General features: G+C 47.8%; 2 protein-coding genes across 2 annotated transcripts in view; one reads left to right on the top strand and one right to left on the bottom strand.

Moving 5' to 3' along the window:
• The window catches only part of Dmbt1 (deleted in malignant brain tumors 1), a 69,802-nt gene extending 60,245 nt beyond the window's left edge, over positions 1-9,557 (top strand). Inside the window, 3 exon segments of the mRNA XM_042054166.1 lie at positions 4,048-4,436; positions 6,670-6,941; positions 8,994-9,557. Of these exon segments, the coding sequence (XP_041910100.1) occupies positions 4,048-4,436; positions 6,670-6,941; positions 8,994-9,160 (828 nt within the window). The 3' untranslated portion in view covers positions 9,161-9,557.
• A 6,587-nt stretch (positions 9,558-16,144) lies between these two features.
• C1H10orf120 (chromosome 1 C10orf120 homolog) lies at positions 16,145-18,702 on the bottom strand. Its single transcript, XM_038348774.1, has 3 exons — positions 18,506-18,702; positions 18,286-18,361; positions 16,145-16,897 (listed from the first exon to the last, which is right to left on the bottom strand). Exons 1-3 carry the CDS (start codon positions 18,700-18,702, stop codon positions 16,145-16,147), a joined length of 1,026 nt encoding a protein of 341 aa, XP_038204702.1.
• Positions 18,703-23,328: the final 4,626 nt, after the last annotated feature.

Genomic DNA, 23,328 nt, shown 5'->3' on the forward strand with positions numbered 1-23,328 from the left:
GATCCAGAAGTTATGACTGTGGTATAATCAGAACATGATTCATGTGAAGGGAGACAGGGGCCTTTGGTATGGTAGTATGGTAGCCACAGCTGCTTCCAAATAGGAGGGATGAGGAGGCCAAAGGGGAAAGCCGAGTATTTCCACAGTGTGGCCAGCAGAGAGAGCATCCAGCAGGACTCCACTCATACACATCCCAGGATGGATTTTGAAGTATCTGGGGCTTCTACAGTTTCTTTAGGGGTGGGAGAAAGAAGCAGAAGTCCCCTAAATCAAAGATGCAAACACACCTACTTTCCTGAGTTCGGCAGCGGCAAACACATGGCCATGGCTCTGAGGAGGCCAGGGCACTGCCATGTTTCATGCTCATTTGGTTGCCACAGTTGCCATTTCTGGAGTGGCCAACAGGAGGGGTGGCCAGCCTTGTGACCTTGCACTGTGACAATGTCATCTACAAAATTCATGCTGGGCTACTACATGTTGACTTACAGAAGCATGTACCTCCCTCAGTGTTGTAAGAAACGTGGCCTGTGGACCATCACGTGTTGGACATGACTAATAGAGTGGTTACCTGTCTGAGTTTGCCTGAGACTGGGCAGATTTTAGCACAGACTATTCCATAACTTGGACCATTGTCACCCTGTCAGTGAAAGACGCTATGATGAGTCTGGGCTACACTCCCCAAATCTCTTTTTATCTTATATATTTTTTTGAAACAAGTACACCATGCAGTTCTTGCTGGCTCTATAGAGCAGACTGGCTTTGAACTCTGAGAGATCTACCGACCTCTGCCTGTTGAGTGCTGGGATTAAAGACTTGCACCACCATGCTAAATTCTTAAGTATTCTTGTATTGCCACCCCACTTTAAAAGTGAGGAGACTGGATTAAGAGAGGTTAAGTCCATTGCCCAAGGCCACTTAGTCCCAGATGGGGGCAGGACCAACTCCAGAAGTCACGAATCTTAGAAACATTCTGCTGAGAAAAACAAGCCAGACACAGAAGAGTCTTGTAAAAAAGATATGCATATTACTATTAGAAATGTCCATTCATACTAAATTTAGCAAAAGGGAATGCCTGTGCAGTGGGGAAAAGGCCATCGTGGGTGACCTGTTTCTAGGTTGGAGGATGTGACTTTGGAGGGAGGATGGAGATGCTCAGACCATGGCAAAGGGGCGTGTCTTACTACCGATGAATATACAGGACATGCACATTCAGATGCCCTGTGCATTTTCAGGTCATGTTCATACACCAGACCCTTGATAAGCATTTTTTCACATGTTAGGCCCTGAGTGTAGTACTAAGGAGGAACTCCTTCTCAGTCCTCCGACACATAGTCACCCCAGAGAGGAAGCAGATCCTTAGTCTACCAGATGGGTCTTGGCCACTTATGATTGTGTGTGAGGGCCTGGTCACCCAGATCTCTTGGTAAGACACTACACACAGGAGTTCCCTCTGAGAGGAATTTGGTGAGTGAGACGAGCTACTTGGGGAGGAATGCGTATCAATCAGGCCAAGGAGATGGCTTCTTTGACCCAGTTTTTGTATTTTGCTCTGTAAACTTGCTGCTTGAGAGTCAGCCCACCCAAGGCAACTACTGATCCTTTTTCCAGATGTGCAGCCTGGAGGATCATTTATTTCAGCAGCTTGCTGGTGGAACTTCACAGACAGCTACGGGCATCTAAACAGCCTGCCAGCCCTGCCTCCATTAACTTGAGTGAACCTGGGTAGCACACGTTGCATTCCTGTTTCTCCACTTGTGAAACAGACACATCACCTGCCAAACTGATTGCTTTAGAGGCAGGGACAGTTTTATGCCATCTTTGGTGTCCTGGTACAGAGCCCAAGACTTTATAGTAGTGCCAACAGCTATTATGTATGCCAGGCACCAAATTAAGACTTCTACAGGAGTTTTAAAAGTCCCAGGATGTGTTCACCCACTTACTCACAGGAGATAAAGGCTTAGGGAAGCTAAGCCCCGTGCCCAGGGCTACCTGCTCGTGAGCTGTGAAGTCTGTGTACTCTGTAGCAGGAGTTGTTCATGACTTGGCCAGGCGGCCACACCTGCTGTTGGCTGGCATCATGCAATAGATGAGCTTTCTCACAGAAAAAGGCATTCCAGGGCAGAGAGAGCCCAGGTCTCTCTGAGAGCATAGTTGACTCATATCCAGGACTTTCTGTCACTTTGGCTGCCTTTCCTCCTGGGCAGAGGCCTAAGCAAGAGTTTTAATCTAGTGTTAGGATGGCTCCTTAGGAGCAGGAAGTAAGTTCACACTCCATGTTTGTTGTTCAGGGCAGGTTCCGAATGGAGCCCTGTCACAGAGGTGAATATGGATTTTGTGACTATACTCATATTACACAGCGTTTGAAAGACCCCTGTGGTTTATAACACCATTGGTACCAGAATACAAATGTTTCAATTAGTTAGAGAATTTAGAGGAGAAATACAATGTGCTTCCCCTGACGTCACGAAGAGCATGGAGTCCCTTCTTCAATCTTCCCCAGACCGGGTCTGGAGTGCAGGCTCTGATGCCCTCTGTCATACAGACTGGCCCTGCCCTAGGCTCTGGCCAGCCTGAGGTGGAAGAGACCAGACTAGAAAAGATGAACAGAGGGTCAAAGAGGTTTTCCAAAAGCTCTTATCTCATGGTAATGTTTTCTGAAAGGAACACATGCAAAGTAGAGTTCTCAACAACAGACAAAAAGGGGAAGGCTTTCTATTCTGAAAGAAAATTATGTTTAAGCTGTAGAAGTGCTGGAAACGCAGGGGGCTTTTGCAGGTCCCAATCAGTTAGGATAGAGTTTCACCCTTCACAGTTCACATGACTACAGTGGAAAGCTCGCTTTCTCTCTCTGTCTGTCTGTCTATTTGTCTGTCTGTCTGGGTCTACTCTGGCCTGCCACACCCTGCCTTTTCCCCCACTGTTAAGAGCACAGTTGCTTTAAATTCCTGACACTGTCTGTGTTACCATGGTAGAATTCTCCAGCCCATATGGCATGCAGGGCTCCTGACACAGGACTGGGAGAAGTGCATCGCAGCACCCAGGCTGTGAAGAGGCCCCAGCCCCAGCCTGGTGAAGGTGTCCCTGTGCTTTCCTTACTTGGAGCCAGACAGTCACCAACATGGTGCTTCCATGAATCACTGTTCATGGGTTTCCTCGTGGCCATCATGCCTTTGCCTCCTTGCCACACCCTCTATTTATTAAAGTACTTCCGGGCCACTGGCTTCATTCCTTTCAATTGCTTCATAGATCCGTTCAGATGCTATTGCTGCTTTTGCTATACCAAGAGAACAGAAAGAGACATGTTCAGACATCACCCTTCCCTTAAGATGCTCACAGGCCCCAGGCATAAGGCTCCTGGCACGGCAGCTCTCAGAGACGGTAGACACATTACATGGCACTAGCCAATGGCTAGTAACTGCTTAGTAACTGAGTAACTGGCTGAGTAACTGCTCAGTGAAAATCACAGTGGTAAATAGCTCTATAGTATTGTGAGTTGAAGCAGGAATGGCATTTAGTTGCTCACCTGAGGTTCTGGGAAGCCTCATCCTCAGGGGCCAAGACCTGCTTCAGTTGTCACTATGGTTCTTGTGGCTCCTAGTGTCCACTGTGTCCACCACCACACTGAGGAAGCCACCAGTCACTCAAAATAGAAAGCATTCTACTCTGATAATACCAGGCCCCTCTCATGAGTATGAAACCAATTGCCCTGAGACCCCAGTGACAGCGAGAATAGACTCAGAACATCCTGCTCTGAGTCCTGAACTACAGAGTCTCAGCTTGGTCAGACTCACTGCAGGTCAAGGACCATGCAGACATCCCCATTTTGCCACAAGTACAGATTATCACGGCCCGCGCCACCATGTGCTAGAGAACGAGGGGGCGTGGGGGACGTCTGGCTGGTTAAGCTGACATCCATCCTAGGTATCAGCAGCCACAAGGCAGACAGGTGCCACCTCTGTGTGATCCTGCGAGAGTCCCTCTGAGCTCTTTCTCTCGAGCTCTAACTCGGAGCAGCAGGGACTGACCTGCTCTGCTTCCCTCCGCTAGACTGACAACGAGACCATCAACTACTCCAACTTCCTCAAAGCAGTGGTTTCGAATGGCATCATCAAGAGGAAGAAGGACCTCCACATCCATGTGAGCTGCAAGATGCTTCAGAACACCTGGGTCAACACCGTCTACATCACCAACAACACCGTCGAGATCCAAGAAGTCCAGTATGGCAATTTCGATGTGAACATCTCCTTTTATACATCCTCCTCCTTCCTGTATCCAGTGACCAGCAGCCCATACTATGTGGATCTGGACCAGAACTTATACCTTCAGGCTGAAATCCTCCATTCGGATGCCTCTTTGGCCTTGTTTGTGGACACCTGTGTGGCTTCACCATACCCTAATGACTTCTCATCTTTGACATATGATCTCATCCGGAGTGGGTAAGGACTTGTGGATGGGACAGATGCAAGTTTTTGCCTTATAACTCACATACAAGTAGCCCAAAAACCCTTAGGGACTGCATATTTTTGGCTAGCTGAGCTTGCCAGGGGTTCCAGCTTAGATAGTTTTCCACATGTGGCTTTTTGCCTTTTGAGGACCCCTCATGCTGTTTCCCGGGTTACGTTCCTGATTAAGAGGACAGGTTATTAGGCACCATGTCCTGTTAATATGTGGGGAGAGAGGAATGGCTCACCAATGGTCACTCAACTGGATGGCTATAAACTGGAATTTATAAACTCTAGCCTTAGAGTTAAAACATGAACATGACATTGGAAATGCATTGATTTGAGAGCAGACCCAAACTAAAGTACACAGATCTCCGCATCCGTTTCTGTACTGCAAGCCAGTGGGAGATGGTGGCAAGGATTAGATGTTGGGAAGGCTAAATGAGAAAGGATGATGGACCTAGAGAGCACTGCATAGCCAGCAGGTGACCTAGGTCACTGCACCAAAGGCCCTCACACTCGCTGTCCGCTAGGAATGCCACTTCTCCATTATAGATCAGGACACGTTGAGGTTGACTCAGTGGAGACCAGATTGGCTACTCTGCTCCAGCTTCCCTGGAGGAGGCTCTTTGGGGGAGGTGTGATGCTTCTGCACTCTTGGAGGAGGTCTGACATGTTGGGTGTGTGAGTCCAGGCCCCACTGTGTAATCTCTGCTGGTGGGCATGGTACTTCTTGGCTTAGAAGCCATTAGTATGGCCCTTGACACCCGAGTAGCCATTGCCTCTGATGGGAAGTTATAGTGCCAAGGGAAGGAGGGCTGGTAGTAAGTAGCTGGGCAGTGGTCTTAAACCTCACACCAACCCGAGATGCCAAAGACAGCCTCACATCCTAGGAACTCTTTGAACATGAATATCAATTCAATAAGCAGAGACTGGGCATCTTCTCGCACAGTCTGTATAATGGGTTCATGTTGGAATTGTCCCATTGGAAACACAGTAAACACAGGCAGAAACTTACCCAGACCCCGCTTGCTCTCAGTAGTAACCAAGTAGTGTCTAAGTGGAATGGGGTGATTAACATGAATGATTCACCCATGAGCAAGTAGTCCTTGACTATGGTAACAGTCTGCCATATATGTGGCAATCCCATTTGTGATGACAACTGGGCCTGGAGCATAACGACTCACTAGCTGTACCCTGGTCCTCAACCACATCATCCATGTAGGGTCCCCTAAAAGTAAACTGGCTGGTGGACCTGGGCCACTAAATTCTGACCTATGCAGTGCTCCCCCACCTCCAGCCCTGCTTCCACCCAATTCTTTCCAATGCTCCACCTCTGCACAAACCTCCAAATACCCTTTCACTTGGAATGCTAATAGGGCTGCAGTACAGAAAAGGATTCTGGGTATTTCAGGGCCATTGAGTTGAAGGGAGAAACAGGAAGGAAGCTCTGGGAGGAAGGAGGAAGAGTACCAATTGACATGGAACTAATCATGCGGGACAGCCAGGCTGCCCTGGGACAGTCCTCCTAAGAAGCATTCTAGTCTAAAGGCCAGGCCAGTTTTTCTTGCTTCTCTCTCACCCATCACTTAAGCTTCACTATTATAGATGCACTAAGATGGTCCCCTGTAGACAGCCTCATCTTAGTAATATTCCTTAAGTCGATTGGCTGACAGATTCCTTCACTTGCCAGCAGAGACAAGGTTCCCAAGGGAAGAGGAAGTGCAGGATATAGGAGTTCCAGTCCTAGGGAGAACTGCCAACATGGATGTGCAGTTGCCAGGGGCAGGCCAGGCTTAGTGTGTGTGTGTGTGTGTGTGTGTGTGTGTGTGTGTGTGTGTGAGAGAGAGAGAGAGAGAGAGCTCAGCAAAGAGGCCCTAGGGCTCTAGGAGACAAGGGTCAGGGAGCATGGAAAATGTTCAGCCTACATCTGAGTATCACTGTTCAAAGCCCAGTGACCAGAAAAGGGAAGAAGGGACCATCTCCTTTCCTGACCTGCCTCTGGCTTGCTCTTGGATTCCATACTTGAGCTACCCTGGTTACCCGAGTGCACTGAGCTTGTCATGCCAGGTGATCTGCTGGGCTGCTGGGACTTATGGGCACCCCTCATAATGAGTGAGTGTGTGGTGGCGCCGGAAGCCCAGGTTGCAGGATGACTGCAGAGAACAAGGGCATGAAGGGGAGACCAAGCCTCAGCAGGCTAACCGACCGGTTCCTTTCCTTCCAGATGTGTGAGAGATGAAACTTACCAACTCTACTCCTCACCGTCGCCACGCATCGCCCGCTTCAAATTCAGTTCCTTCCACTTCCTGAACCGCTTCCCCTCCGTGTATCTGAAGTGTAAACTGGTGGTGTGCAGAGCCTATGATTTCTCTTCCCGGTGTCAGAGAGGCTGTGTGGTGAGGTCCAAGAGAGACGTCGGCTCCTACCAAGAAAAGGTGGACGTTGTCCTGGGACCCATCCAGTTGCAATCCCCCAACAAAAATAAGAGGAGCCTGGGTAAGTGGTTACTCTCACATCCTATCTTCCACTGGGATCCTTGATTCTGGCCGATTTGGGATATTTTTGTCTGTGGTATGGGCCAACTCAAACTGCACACCAGTCAATGAATTAGGCCTGGTCGTGGCCTTTCCCGAAGGCTTATGGTTACACATAGGTCCTACGCAAGAGAGTTGTGGTCTGGAGCTCCCAGAATCCTTATTTATAAGGTGAGAAGGCTAATGTCTCCTAAGACTGTTAAGAGGGCTTGCTAAAGCAATGCTCCTTAAACCGCCTTGGTCCTTGTCTGCTGTAAGTCACTGGGTGTTTGATGAATGGACTATAGTTTTTGTTGTTAACATAGTTAAGAAGAATATTGTTCCTCATTGTTGGCACCAAGAGAGCACAAAAAATGGGGACAGACCTCTGTAGTCTCTTAAACCAGAAGCAAACTTTATTTAGAAAAAGAAAAATATTAAAAAAATTCACCCCGGGCCTCAAAAGCTTACCAGCAGCTGGGACAACAACCAGAGTGCAGGTGTCTGAAACCGTGGCAATGGGGGGCTGGTGTTGGGCCTCTTTTTAACAGTAAAGTCAATCAGGTGTGGGTCAAAGAGCTTTGACAGCCTGGAGGCCAGGCTTAAAGTTGCATCACATTTTAAGTTTTACAACTTTTGGTTATAGGATGTTAGGATGTTAGAGCGTCTGTGAAAGCCTGTGGCCTACACAGCCGCTTCTCTCTGTGTCTGACAGAAGGCAAGACAGAGGGTAGAGTCACAGAGGGGACAGCTGATACTTAAGGGAAAACAAGCAGAGTATTGCCCTTAGAGACAGTAGTTAGAAGCTAACCTTTGTCTGCAGGACCTGCCTAGCTGGGAAGCTGGGAGGCAGAGACGATTGTTAAAGGTTTACCTCTGTGCACATGGCTGCCCAGATGTCTGCTCTGAAGGCAGAAAGTGTTTGCTAAAGGTGAACAGTGTTTTGTTATTTTTGCTATAACCTCTTGCTAAATATGACTTTTTCTAAAATGTGTTTGGGCTTATAATTTTATATTTCTATCGTCTTAGACCCTTTATTTCTATATTTTATTCCTAGACTCTTCACGCATCAGGCTTGTGACTGGTGTTTTGAATTCGCTAGCTGGGTGGGGCATGGAAACTAGGCAGCATGAATTGAGTTTGACTTCTGGCAGGGGGGGGGCAGTCTGGCACTAAGTGGGACATTTTACTCCCCATCTAGACAGCGTGGTAGGGTGTGATTACTGCTATGTTGTTTGTTGTGGGCATTGACTAGGAGATGCTCATGGTAGGAGTCCTAGGACTGGCATCAGGTAGGGAGATATAGCGGCAAGGGTGACATGGGCAGAAGTGGATTTTTTACATTGTCACAACCTACCCCTAGATCAGGGCATCACCATCACCCTCTGGGAACCATCTGTGATAGCTTCCTGTCCTCATGCCCCATAGTAGGCTGGTCCCTACACCAAGCTGACTGTAGACTCTTTATTCATTCATTCATTAAATACTTACCAAAGGCTTATGCTATGGCAGGAGGCAAAACCAAAAACAAACAAACAAAAAAATGAAAAAAAAATCAGGTGTGGTCAGAGCAGACCTTGTGCTTCCATTGGGGCGGGACTTTGTAGAAAAGGACAGTGGACAATGTGAAGAGGCAGGTGGTGCCCAATGCCTGTTTTCCCTGTATGCCTGCCATCACCACAGTAGCTCAGGCCCTGCATTCCTTTCTCCTGGGGCTCTTGTCACCATTTCGCAACTGGCTTAAATGCCACAACTCTCATCTACAGACCCAATCCAGAATGTTCTCCCAAAGCCCAGGTCTGAGCCCTGCAAAGACCCTTCTCTAACTCCCCTCGCTGGCAAGACAATGGTGTGTAAATCTCTCTAGCCCAACACTCAGCTGCTTTGTGAAGGCTAGCCTCAGTTTCTCCTCCCATTTCCTTATCCGTCTCCACCAAAAAGCTCTAACGAGAACCATCCAGTTCCTTGTCCTCTCTGCCATTCTCTGGTCTGCGCCCTATCCCTCTCCATCACCTCATTCTCTTTTCTTCCGCAGACTTTGCAGTGAAGGATGTGGAGAAGCCAGTTAACTCCCAGGCGGCCTATCCCACTGCTGCCATCTTTGGTGGAGTCTTCCTGGCTGTGGTCCTAGCTGTGGCCGCCTTCACACTGGGAAGGAAGACACGCGTTGCCCGTGGCCAACCTCCAAGCACTAAGATGTGAAGCAAAGCTCACCCAGGCATTGATTCCACGTGCCCAGATTCCCAGAAAAGATGGAAGACGTGAGCCTGTGATGCTTTGCACCCGGATACACTGTGGCTAGGTTTCCCTTAGCACGAATGCATGGCAAAGTATGTTGAGACAGCAGAGGAGAAAGGTGGGGGCCAAGTTCCTCCGGGGTCTACAGGCTGAAGGCTGGGAAGGACTTAGCAGAACGAGACCACTGTCAACAACCCTCCCCCCCACACACACCTAGGAGCCAAACACTGGAGCAGCAGTGATTTCTCTAGCTAGTTCCCCTTCCCCATTTTATAGCCAACTTTCTCAACCTGTAGTGTCAATCAATATCAGTCTGTCCTCATAATGAGGCAAACTAAATAAAGACTCTTTCTCAAGGCAAGTGTCTGCTTGGTCATTGTCTGTAGATGTTGACCCACATGCTGGCTTCCCTCACATCTGACAGCTATGGGGACACGGCAACAGAAATGCTGAAAGGTGAAGGGGCTCTGCTTCAAGGCTTCCAGAACCTTCAAGAGGATGATCATCTTCAGTCCTCCCAGACTCTTCGTCTTTCCATTCATGACACAACGTTCAGAGCTATGAGCTGGGAAGGGCTCAGAGGAGGGTAGAGATGCCTAGGACAGGAGTCCTGTTTGCAGGAAGTCTCTGGGGAGAAGCGTGACTGGTCATCACAGAAGATAAAGGGATGAAACGGGTTCCAAGGAGGCAGTGAATTCATGACGCAGATGGTGGGACCCAAGCCCCTAGGTACTGTGCAGGCAATGCCAATGCCAAGAGCCGGGCTCAGGCCCCAACCGGCAGCTGCTAGGATGATCCTGACTAAAAACATGTTGCTAGAGTTAGGTCAACCCCTAGGAGAGAGGGCCAGAGAAGTCCAGCAGAGACTAAGCCACAGCTGCCAGCTCTGACCAGAGATGGACAAGACGTGCCTGTCACCTACTGTGCAAGTTTCAGCAGCAGTGGGTGGGGTGGGGATGGACCTATGAGCTCTTCCGGCATGCAGAGGAGCTAGGAGGCCAGGGCATATCTTGTCAGTTTTCATTCTCCTGGCCTTCATCACCCATAATCATGTCCAAGCCCAGGGACATTGGGGAAAGTCCTGATGGATCACTCTATGTGGGCAAACTGTAGACTCCAGTCTGGGCTAGATCTGAACAGATGTGAACCTGCATAGAATTCCAAGTTTGGGTGACACCTCAAACGAATGACAGGCACACAATGGGTAAAATGATGGAGGACTCTCATTGGTTAATAAAGAAACTGCCTTGGCTTTTTGATAGGGCAGGATTTAGATAGGTGGAGTAGACAGAACAGAATGCTGGGAAGAAGGGAAGTTAGACAGACGTGATGAAGCTCCAGCCCAAGATGGACGTGGGTTAGAATCTTCCCAGTAAACCTCCACCTCGTGGTGCTACACAGATTATTAGAAATGGGTTAACCAAGATGAGAGAATTAGCTAATAAGAGGCTGAAACTAACGGGCCAGGCAGTGTTTAAATGAATATAGATTATGTGTTGTTATTTTGGGGCATAAGCTAGCCAGGCGACCGGGAGCTGGGCGGGAATGCAGCCCGCCGCTCCCATCACTACAGTAAAAGAACAGGACATATCAAATCTGTTTTGAGCTGTGTCTTGCATTTTTCTGAGTCAGAGCTTGACTTTCTGGTCCCTTCCTTGCAGACAGTTCTCCATAACTCTTTAGCCATCCCAATTGTGGAGGCTAGAGGGCGCTGTGGCTCAACGTTAGTGCTGTTCTGTTACTGGGCCTCCCTTTTCCCCTCCTTTCCTGTATGAATGGTGTGCATATGGGTATGCTCCGCCCCCCGCCCTGTGTGTGCGCCCAAAGTTGACATTGAGTGTCTTTCCTGATAGCGTCTCACTTTATTGAGATAGGAGCTCACACTGAACCGGTAGCGCCCCACTTCTGCTAGTCTAGCACGCCAGCTTGCTCTGTCTTCCCCTTCTCAAGTTCTGGGTTTAGAGGCAGCTGCCACATCCGCCCTAAGAAGCCTCTTTCTTCCTTTAGCTGAGCCTGTCTGTGATTCTCTAGTCCCTAGACCGATCCCAGAGTTCCCAGAAAGAGTCCAGGAGAATAGCCCAGCCAACTCTTACTTCCCCAAGGAAGTTTACGAATTTCAAGTTGTCAGATTCTTGGGGGCATCAGGGGCCAACTGGTTCCAGCTTACCCCACTGGTATAAAGTGTACAGCTTCGCTTAGTCTGCCCCTCCTCCTCCATATCCTCAGAGGCACATATTCCTTTCAAGAAATTCTTTGCCCTCTTCTTGCCACCAGGACTCAAGGACAGCCTGGCTGTGGCCCCAACTGTGGCTTCCTTATGAAAACCTCTTTCTACCTATTAGAAGGGACTGCCACTCTGCACCATGGGTCAGAACCTTCTGTGTTGGTTTGTTTTTTGTTAACTGAATACAAGCCAGGGTCATATGGGAAGAGGGAACCTTAACTGAGAAAAATGCCTCAATTAGAATTGGGGCACTTTCTTTATTAATGATTGATGTAGGAGGGCCCAGTCTATTGTGCGTGGTGCCACCCCCAGGCAGCTGGTCCTGGGCTATATAAGAGAGCAGGCTAAGCAGCCAGAGGAAACAAGTCAATTAGTAGTGTTCCTGCATGGCCTCTGCTTTGGTTCGTGCCTCTTGGATCCTGCCTCAGTTCTCCTAGATAACAGACTCTAGCCTGAAAGCCAAATAAAGCCTTTCCTCCCCACGTTGCTTTTGGTCATGGTGTTTCACTGCAGCAATAGTAACTGACTAGGACAAAGGACCTGTTCTAGTGGCCCACTCCTCCAAACCCGGTCCTATAACACCACCAGCTGGGTCTGAGGAAAACCCTTCAGACTCAATTCTTAATAGTTACCAGATTGTTTCTATGGGAGGAAATAAGAGCTAAGAATGTCCTAGTCTATCAGCTTGCTTGTAATTGTCCCCTATCTTCAGCAGAAATATAGATGTGATTTGTGTTAACCTCGAGAACGGTAATAAGAGATATGTACATCCGACACGCGTGTTGTACAGGATCAGCGGAAATAGGAAGGACAGTGTGGAGATCAGATGGACTTTTTTTTTTAACAAAGAAAAATAATTCCTAAGTGTGTGACATTTACCTTGGCCATCTATGAGCTAAGTACTCATTAAGGTGGAATGGAAGTGGCTAATGCTTTTCTCTGCATTAGGAGTCTTTGGAGACCATCACGGCTCTTAAGATGAGGGCAGCTTTATCCCTCTTGAAAGGCAATATCTCTCCTCTTTGAAAGCATTTCAGGTTCAAAGAGGGGAAATTTCCCCTCTAAGCAGGAAAGGGTACCTCACACTCTCCACAGAATATCAAAAATAACTGAAACAACCTCTAATAGGCGGCGAGTTGGATTGTTAGATGCTGTGACGGAAAAGGCTTTCACGATAATAGCTGATTTAAAAGCTAAAAGCTGTGCTCCTTGCCGGGAAGAGGGTTTACCAAATGGTAAGAGGCTTATTGAAGTGGAGGGATGCATTTGGGTTTATACACGTGTCTTACGCCATGTGCTCTTCATGTTACAATTACTGCAGAGTACTCAGGGGAAATAGAAGTACAACCACGGTGTGGATTAATCTATGTAGGAATATGGATATCTTCCCCAAGAAGGAAGTCTTTAGGACATTTGGGTCATCACCTGGATTTCTGAGTTTGTATCAAAGATTAGCAATAATCAGGCAGAATGGCACTGTGGTTATTTGTTGCCATAGAGAATGGAGTTGTCGCTGTGGTTGCTAATATATGGTTCAGTGATCTGAGCTGTGTCTTTCGGTTTCCCATGGTTGGTTGGATTTTTGAAAGCTGGTGAAGTTCGAAGTCAAGGCAAACATTAGGAATAATTTTCATGTAAGCCTTCAGCGTGGGTGTTCTTCAAGTGAAATATTTTGCGTGCTTCCCTCTGATTATTGTTACTTTTTGGGTGATATTTTTGGCAGCTGTGGCTGCTGCAGAGATTTTGGTGAAATACCAACTGAGCACTAATCTCCACTTCCTCCTCCCATATGTGTGTGAGTGTATGTATGTATGTATGTATGTATGTATGTATCCACCCACCCACCCACCCACCCACTCATCTATCTATCTATCTATCTATCTATCTATCTATCTATCTATCTATCATCTATCTATCATCTATCTATCTATCTATCTATCTATCTATCTATCTATCTATCTATCTATCTATCTATCTATCTATCTATCTATCTATCTATCTATCATCTATCTATCATCTGTCTACTCTATTTTGTCAGAGAGACCTGGAAGGTGCTTCATGACCTTTTTTCCAAGCTATGTAGCATCTCCAAGAGTGAACAAGCTGAGAAAGTCTCAACTTGGGGTGCCAGTAAGTGTTCTTCTGACTCTCTAAGAGACAGGCACTTTCTGTATTTATGAGCCCCGGCAGTGGCAGGTCTCAGAAAGCCAGTCTCCGGTGGGTGTAAAGGAGTACGGGGATCAACTTCTGAAACGACATACAACGGCGGCACACTGACAGCAGTTAGATGCCTGGTGTTCCTCCCCGCCCTGGCCTTGCTCAGCCTGCTCTAAGAGCTGCCCTCCCTCTCGGTAGGCAGCAAGTGGCGAGCAGCTCTTCTCACCTGCCTCTGCACCACACTTGACTCTGAGTCGCTGTTCAGCGTTGATCACATTCATGTCTGTAGCAGTCACTGCTGTAGATGTTGGGGCTCCTGGCCATCACTTATACCTCGTCGCCATTGCTCTTGGGCTAGCTTCCAAGCTTCAGTTTCCTCTTGGGATAGGAATGGCTAGCTGGACAAACTGGAGTTCTCGATCAAGAGCGGGGAACCATGTGGAGGAGACTACTTATAACACACCCTTCAAATCTTCCACTCATCTTTGTGGAATGAAAGTGAGGGCAGCCTCGGGTCAGTACGGAGATCCAATGGGGGTGGAGGCTGCCGGCAGGTTTGGAGAGATGGATGTCTCAAGTTTCATAGGGAAGTGGAGGAAAGAAACACAGGAGAGATGTGTAAGGCTGTTTAAGGACAGTTTTAGGAATAGTGTATCCAGGACAATGATGTGGGGCACAGAAATCCTCAGAAACCGAGGCTAATCCAGGCGTTCCTGCCGAGAGGACATTATGCTATCAAAACTTCAATTCCTGGGTGTTTCTAAAAACAGTCCTTTTTGTCTCCCCAGGCAGCCACTGCCATGTGCTGTGGAATATTATTTTAACTAGGCAAAGATGTGTTATGTTTGTTTATGCTGTGGAATATCACTTTAACTGTGCAGAGATGTGTTCCTTTTGTTTCTGCTGCATTTGTTTAGTTATGTAAGGTTGCGCTGCATCTGGTTCACCTTGCCTGCCCAAGGTGGTCTAATAAAAAGCTGAAGGACCTATAGCTAGGTAGGAAAGGGTTAGGCGGGGCTTCCATGCAGAGAGAACTCTTAAGGGCATCACACATAAGTAGAAGCAGAAAGTGTGTGGTCTTCCATGACTGGCTTCATTCACTTAGCATGGTATTTCTATATTCGTGATCGGATCTTGATCAGTTCCTAATCTTTCACACACCTGAAGAGTACTTAATTGCACGACCCTTACCACTTTTCCTTTTGCCACCCGTCATCCGAGGGGCATTTCGGTTATCCCTACTTTGAGGCTACCATAAGCAAACGGCTAGGAATACTCATGTCTAAGCTTGTGTGTGGACACATGTTCTGGATTCTACTAGAGGTGTGCCCAGTGAGAGAGCATTATGTATAGCCCTTTGGAGCTCTGCATTGTGGACTGTTCAAGGGCTTGTAAGCAAACACTTTGTCACCACAGGCACTGCCCTGGGAACGAACCATGAGGATCCTAATGGGATATGTAGTAAATGGAGCTGCGTGTCTGTCCATTTGGATAGCCCCACTCCCAAGGGGTTGCCCAAGGGCTCCTAGATCTCCGCTGTTACACGTGGCCTAGAGTGACATTCACAGAGTTCTTGTATAACTCAGTCAGGGAAGTGGGAGCTGGCCCTGCTTCTGCCATTGAAATCTAGCGAAGGCTGGCAAGCCTTTTAGTCTCAGCCACTCGCCTGTCCTGAGATTCTTAGACTGCCTCACCTTCCAGGTGTGAGGCCCATATAGTAGAGAGGGCTGGAACCTCCTCAAGTCATGCTGGACCATGGTCAACTAGCTGTTCTTCCCTGGAGACTTTCAGGACAGAAAAGAAGGAGCTACTGGTTGAGAAAGGCAAATGGGAACTTGTTACTTTACTCTCTTTTTCTAGACCACCCAGGGGACCTGGTAGCACCCCAGAAGCTTCAGCTTGGCCAGTGTCGCTCAAGATGAGGAGACAGATTTCAACAGTGTCTCACGCATATCTCCAAGCTGCCAGGCTGAGCTCTCCTCATACGCTCACTCACATGTACACACACCCATAAAGAAGGCATCCTCCCAACATTCTCTTCTGGCCTTTATGCACCAGGCACGTATGTGGTACATCGGCACACATGCAGGAAACATCAGAGTTTTGTCATTGAAGGGAAACCCCTTTATTTGCTCTAGCTGTCTGTGCCCCCTCTCCCGGGCCAAAGTTGAGGTTCCTATCTATGCTCAAGGCTCAGGTTGAGCCAGGAGATCCCTTGGAGGAGGCTGAGGATCTATTTCCTGTCACATGTGGGTTGTTTCCTGGTGCAAGGACTCAGTGTTTGGTGGGCAACTTCAGTTTTTCAGTGACTGCACAGGATCAAGAAAACAGCCAGTCCAGCGGGGACAGGCCCATATGTAGGTCTTCTGATAGTGGTGACGTGGGGGCTAGACTCAAGAGTTGCTGGAAACAAGGAAGTTTCAGTAATAGGGTCTCATCTTGGAGACACCATGGAGGCAGAGCAGGAGAAGCCAAGGAGCTCAGGAGAAGAGCAGGGAGGAGGGACCTAGGGACGCGGTTGCAGAAATGCAGAGTAGGACTCTTGCGCATGCTCGGGACTAGAGGCTTCAGTATGGGCAGTGGGCGGTCCTGTTTTTGTGCACTTTGCAGGAATCTTCTTCTGGCAGCCAGTACATCTTAATGGCGTCACTCGGGTGAATGCCCCGTGATATAAAGTCCTGGTTCATGAGCATCAGGTCTCCAGGAAAGCCACTGATGGGGAAGAGGTTTCTGTTCGTCTGGCCCGTAATGCGCCGCTCCCGTCTCTTTCCAGGGAGGAAAGTCTTCCGGTCGTTCTGATGGCATATCAAACACCCCTTGGGTTCTTCTGACTTGAAAATGACGTCCATCATAATTTCTCCTGCTTTGGTGGGTTTGAGCTCTGCCTCCCCTTTCTTCTGGCTGACTTTACCAGAACTATCCCTGTTGTAGTAATCCTCTTCTTCACTGAATTTGTCTGTGGCGGTGGAACCCAGTTCCGCTCCAGACCGCAATGTGGAGCCCCAGAGCTTTTCAACGTATTGAGAAAACTGCTTACTCCTCAGGGCTCGTGCCAGCTGCATCCTTTTGATATGCTTGTTGATGTCGGTCATCTCTCGGTGGGGGATCTTGAACTCCTCTGCAGGCAGAACCACCTTTGCTGTCCATATTTTTTCCGGAGGTCCACACACAGAGCACAGAGAAGAGAACTCTCTTCTATATTCTGTCGCCTTTTTGTAGTCCAAAGACTGTGCCTGTAGCTCTTTCAGCATCTTCCATTCTTTCTTGTGTTGGTCAGCCAAAAATCTCCTGGCTGCTATAGTGTGAACGCCACCAAGATGCTGAAAATAGAACATAGATGGTTAGAAATCTCAGCACCTAGGGATAGGCAGCCATTATAGAGAGAAAATTAGTTTGCGGCTGGTTCTCCCTCCACTGCTAAGAGCACTGAATTCATATAAATGAGAAAGAGGGTAGACATTGGGGATCAAATAGGTCTGGGCGCAAAGCCTGGCTCTCCTTCCATTCACTATGGATTTAGAATCATTTTATTGACCTTACAAAGATTACTGTGAAGTCTCAAAAGAAAATGTATGTGAGAGTAGCGTGTGTGTGTGCGTGCGCACACGTGCGTGCGCGCGTGCGCGCATGCATGCGTGGATGTGTGTGTGTGCACGTGTGCGTGCGTGCATGCACGTGTATGCCTGTTGTGTGTGTTATGTTCTTATCAAGGTGACTAAACACCTGAGAAGAAGGAATTCAAAGGAGAAGCACTGGCTCTGGCTCATAGTTTGAGGGGACACAACTCATCATGGTAGGGAAGGCACCGTGGCAGGTGGCTCCATGGTGGTGGGGGCATGGAGCAGCTTGCCCACATCTCAGAGGATCAGGATAGGAACAAAGGCCAGGCAAAACCCAGAAGGCCCATCCTCAGGGACCCTTGACATCAACCATTAGACATCACCCCCTTAAAGTTCCATAACCTCTCGAAACTGTGCCACAAACTGGGAGTCATGTGTTGAAAGACATAAACACGTGGGGGACGTGTCACACTCGAAGTACAACATAGTGCCAGGTGAGTTCTTAAGAAATGACAGTTTCATAATCTCGTATCACAGTTATATTTGTGTTTTTCGGTATGTGTTTTCTGTTTGAGTATGTGTATGTATTGCTGACATATAGGGGGTGGGTGCATGTGCATTCAGAGACCAGAAGAAGACATTAGGTGCCTTCACCTTTCACTTCCTTTCACATTCCTTTGAGAAATCGTCTCCCACAGAACTAGAAGTTGCCATTTTGTTGAGGTTGGCCGGCCAGCGATCTCCCAGGGGTCCTCCTGTCTCTGCTCCCCAGTGCCAGGGTCACAGCACAGGCAGCCATGCCCGGCCTTTTTACATAGGTGTTAAGGATTCAGGTCTTCACGTCTGCACAGCCAGGGTACTCACCCTCTGAGCTATTTTTCCGGTACAGTATGGCTGTACTCCTGATTGGGATGTTCAGAGAGTGAAATCCATCAGTAGACACAGCCAACAGGAGCAATTGTGGAAACGTCTGTGATTGGTGGACTTTTTGGTTTGTTTTTTGTTTTTGTTTTTTGAGACAGGGTTTCACTGTAACCTTGGAGCCTATCCTGGAACTAGCTCTTGTAGATTTTGAACCCTGGTATTCCTCCTACCTCTACAGGCAGGCTTCAGAGGGACTTTGCTCACGAAAACTTGAGAGCACTTACCAGGATCTCTTGTTCCATTGGGGAGTATTTTCCAAGGGCGATGCGTGGATCTGATCTGTAGAATGCCGTCCATATCCTGGAAGGCAGGGGGGCAACGAGTTAGAGCTCTCAAAGGGGTCTTTCTAGTTTCTTCCCGTGGTGAGAAACTGGCAGATGGTGGTTCTACATTAACTGGGCTGAGGACGCCTAGGAAAGAGCTGGGTACCCAAGCCATACTCACCCCAGAGGTGATGCAGTACAGAGGTCCTCTTTGTGGTATGGAAAATCTTGAACTATCAAGGGGTGGGTGACACTGGAGGTCTTGGATGTCTTTCTGTTATCTTGCTCTCCCCCGGCAGTGGTCCCTTCCTGGGCCTTCAGACATCCAGCTCTCTGGCTTCTAAGCCTCTGAAAGCGATTTTCCCACTCTTTAATCATACTCTGGCAATAGGTTAGGGCAGGAGGTGTTACTGCCTGGAGTTTATGTCTGACACAGTTTAATGGGTGCTCAAGGGACAGCCAAAAGCACTTAACCATGTCATAACTGGCTTAGCCAAGGCCTTATTGTGAAGTCTGTTGAGTGACTCTTGGGGTCAAACACTGTCACTCTGGAGGAGGCTGGAGCCCAGGAAGAGACTGGACAGAGTGTAGCTGGGAGGCAGCACAACTCCTCGCCTCTAACGGGATGAAGACTTTGCATCGATGACTACTTAAGGCGGTTTTTTGAGGTGCTGTCTTCTTTTAATAACCATATAACAAAATTATTTCCATATTTTTGGTCAAATAAATTACAAATGTTTACTCCTGCACCTTTCTATTAAACATTCTACACACACCTTTCTATTTTTATACACCTTTGTTTTTTTTTATTTTATGTATTTGCATGTGTGTCAGAGTGTATGCATGGGTGTTACACGCATGCAATGCCTGCAGAAGCCAGAAGAAGGCATCAGATTCCGTGGAATGAAGTTACGGTTGGTTGTGAGCTGTCATGTGGATGCAAGAAGCAGAACCGGTGTCCTCTTCTGCAAGAGTAGCAAGTATTCTTAACCAATGAACTATCCAGCCCTACCTTTTCAGTTTCGTAGAAGTGTCTTTTGGTGAATGGAAGTTCCTATGCGTATGCCAGGTGTACTCTAATTATCGATATTTCCCTTGATGGTTAATGCTTTCCATACACTGTATAAGAAATTGTCACCTATCTAAAGTAGGAAGATATTCACACTCAATGTAATTACTAGGATAATCATTAACACTATAATTTATTAACTGCCTTTTTGATTTAAGTGTATTTCCAAGTTATTTTTGTAATGGCTGTTAAGAAGTATATGTGCTTATGAGCAAGACAAAGGACTCTCATCTCTGTATCCACCGTCATCCCTCCAGCCACTGTCATGGACTCCGGCTCCCTCTGGTGGGATCATACAGCTTATACCACTCTTCTCATTACTGCAGCAAGGCACATGACAGAAGAAACTCAAGGCAAGAGGGATTTACAGTGGCTCATAGCTTCATCATGGTGGGGACGGCGTGGGGGAGTGGTCTACTCCAGGGTGATGGGAGCTTGTGGTTGTTGTAATATCTCAGGTCAGGAAGCAGAGGACTTGGGCTGGAGCCAGGGTAGTTATTGCCTTCACGCCCACTTCTTTTAGCTAGGCCCCAGTCCCAAGGTTTCTAAAACCTCTTAAAATGTTACCATCATCTGGAGCCCAAGGGTTCAGACACATGAGACTATTAGGGATATTTCCTTTCGGGCCATTAAGGGGTGATTCCCAAGGCCCACGTGCCTCTCCAAGACAAAGTAAGAGGCTCCTGAAGTATGGGGGCCCCTCTCTGACATAGATCAGACTCAAATCAGATTTACATAAGAGTCCATACCAACCTTCCCCTGATGGGTTCCATAAAGATGTCTCTCACCTCGCTCTCTTGAAGGTGCCTGTGAGAGTCTTTGTGTTTTAAAGGGGATGTTCCCTGTAGTCTTAGGCATTTGAATATTATTGTTGACAGTTGGTGTCAGTGTTTGGGAAGGGCTTGGAGGTGTGGTCCTGCTAGAAGAAGTACTTCTTTGATGCTTCAAAAATTGTGTTCCATTCCCGACTTAATCTCTCTCTGCCTGCTGCTTGTGGGATGAGATGTGACCTTTCGGTGTTCCTGCCACCAGGCCTGCCCACTGTCACGCTCTCACCAGCATGGTGATGGACTCTGATCCCTCCTGTACGTAAGCCCCAGACAAACTGTTCCTCCTGAAAGTCGTCTTCGCCATGGGTTTTATCACACCAATAGGAAAATAACTAATATATTCTTCTCTTGGTTTCTTGTGCTGCTAAGATCCACCACAGAACATGAGCAGGGATTTCCTGAAGTATAGGCAGACGTTGTGCTGGCTAGTTTTATATCAACTTGATACAAGCTAGAGTCATCTGGGAGTAGGGAGCCTCAGTTGAGAAAATGCCTTCATAAAATCAGTCTGTAGGCTAGCCTGTAGGGCATTTTCTTAATTAGTGGTTGGTAGGGAAGAGTCCAACCCATTGTGGTTAGTGTCATCCCTGGGCTGGTGGTCCTGCATTCTGTAAGAAAGCAGACTGAGCAAGCCCCCAGGAGCAATCAGGAAGCAGCACCCCTCCATGGCCTCTGCATCAGCTTCTGCCTCCAGGTTCCTTCCCTGTTTGAGTTCCTGTCCTGACTTCCTTTCGTGGTGGACAGTGATGTGGAAGTGTAAACCGAATAAACCCTGTCCTCCCCATCTTGCATTTGGCTGTGACATTCCATCATAACATCAGTAGCCCTGACTAAGCCACATGGGTTCCTAGAGTTAGGGAGCTGATACGGCAGGCATTCATCTTCAAATTAGGGCTAGCATCTTTGTTTCTTTTCCCATGACTGTGATGAAATACCCTGATTGAAGCAGCTTAAGGGAGAAAGGCTTTGTTATAGCTCACAATTCGAGGTACAGTCTGTTAGTACTGGCCTGCCCTTGGGGTTCAGACAGGCTGTATCCTCAACTGTAACCAGCAAGAGCACCTCCTACACACATTCACCATGTCCCCTTTTAAAAGGGCCATGCCCACCTCCCAGCTCTTTTTCTGTCCTCCTTTTCTGTCTCTCTGTCTCTCTTTCTTTCTTTCTCTCCTTCCTTCTCTTCTGTACTCCTGTCCCCAGAGGCTGATTTTTCCCTCTTCCCTCCCCTCTTTTCCCATTCAATTTCCGCCAGTAAAAAACCCCTCCACTTGCGCTCTGACACATGGCGTCTTTCTCTCTTGCACTGTTTTTATTTTTAAAAATTACACCAACTTATCATGGTGGAGAAGCAAGGCAGCAGGGGCTTGAAGCACTGGGCAAACTCAAGAGTTTATCACACTTAGAGTCATAAAGAAGAAAGCCAATGAATGCATGTGTGTGGCTCAGCTCCCTCTCTCCAGCTATGCAGTCCAGGATCCCACCCAAGGAATGGTGACTGCCATAATAGGTGGTGTCACTGCTCCAGAGGTAGTGGGACCTGGGAGAATGGAGCTGCTAAATGAGGCAGACTGCAGTCTCATGCAATGGTCAACTTCACTCAGAGCAGCAGACAATTGTCATCTGAGAGTTCAGAGACTTCACATGGGTACAGTTCACTTGAGTTCGAGCTCTGTACAATAATAAAGACGAGCAGTATGCGGCAAAAACATGTTTCCCACAGAGTTAAACATTTAACGGGGTAACAGCAGCAAGTAGCCATGAGTAACCTGAAGGAGTCTGCAGCACCTGGAAGGAGCGTGAAAACCAATAACAATTTGGTGTTTTGAAAAAAACGAGGTTACAAGACTGTGTCCTCTTCTCCTGGAGTGTTCTCTCAAGCTCACAGAATTCTCCCTTGACTCCATTCCTGGACTGTTGCCATAGAGCAGGTTTTCCTACCTCGACACACCCCCACATGCGCAGAGGCCCATATCCCGGGCAATTCCTGGTTCAGTCAAGCTGACAGCTCCTCTAAATACGTTACTAGGTGTCTGATATTAAAGACCTAATGTATTAGTTGAATGTTCGTGCAAAGACGTACTATAGAGTGGTGTGAGGGAGCACACACGTGCTAGCAGCAGCTCTCTGAGTGAGTGAAGTTGTTGTGTTTGACAATTAAAATCCAGAGCATCCATCAACGTTTAATTTTAGAAATATCCCACTTACTTATCATAGGGAATAGTTCATTTTTTATTGAAAATTCTGTTTTAGCTGGCAGGTTGTTTTATACATGATTTGACAGCTCCACCTCTGGGCTGGTGGAGGGGCAGCACTTACCACATCTTTGGCGTAAGTAGTCCCATGCTGTTAAATGTTAAGATACTGCCGTGAGTGACAGCAGGGAACGTGGAAGAAGGGATAACTGCACGCAATTGGCTCTCTTTCATACTGCCTCTTGCCGTCTCCGGGGAACCTTCTCTTGGTTTTTGTACTGCGTGTGAAGGTTTTGACAGTCCTGTCATGTCGCCTGAAAAATAAGGCCAGAGCTGTCTTAGAAATGACCTCGCTTTCAGCAGGGCAGACACTATCTATTTGGACACTTAGTTACTTATCTGTTGCTGTCTGTGATACAACACCACGACCAGGGCACCTCACAGTGGGAAGAGTTTGTTTCAGTTTGTGGTCCCAGAGGGTAAGAGTCCATCAAGGAGTGGGCGTGACAAGCAGTAGGCATGGTGTCAGGAAGTCAAGAGATCACATCTCCAAATGCAAGCAGGAAGTACAGAGAGTGAACTGGAAGCAGTGGGGTCATTTCATTCTCAAAGCCTTCCCCCAGTGGTGTACTTCCTCTAGCAAGACCCCACCGCCCCATAACCTTGTCAAATAGTGCCACCACCTGGGGACCACGTGTTCAAACAGCCAGGACTGTGGTAGAAATTTCTCCTTCAAACCACGGTAGACACCATGCTGACTTCTTCCCTTCCACTTTTCTAAAACTTCCTAACCTCACAACTGTGCTCTTCTTGGGAACCTAGTAGGCTGGGCTTGCAGAAGATTTCTGGGACCATTGATGAATTTAATGGGTGATATCCATTTTAGGAGAGATTACTGATCGCGGTGAATTCA

This window comes from Arvicola amphibius, chromosome 1 (assembly GCF_903992535.2).
Source record: "Arvicola amphibius chromosome 1, mArvAmp1.2, whole genome shotgun sequence".
Lineage (NCBI taxonomy): Eukaryota > Metazoa > Chordata > Mammalia > Rodentia > Cricetidae > Arvicola > Arvicola amphibius.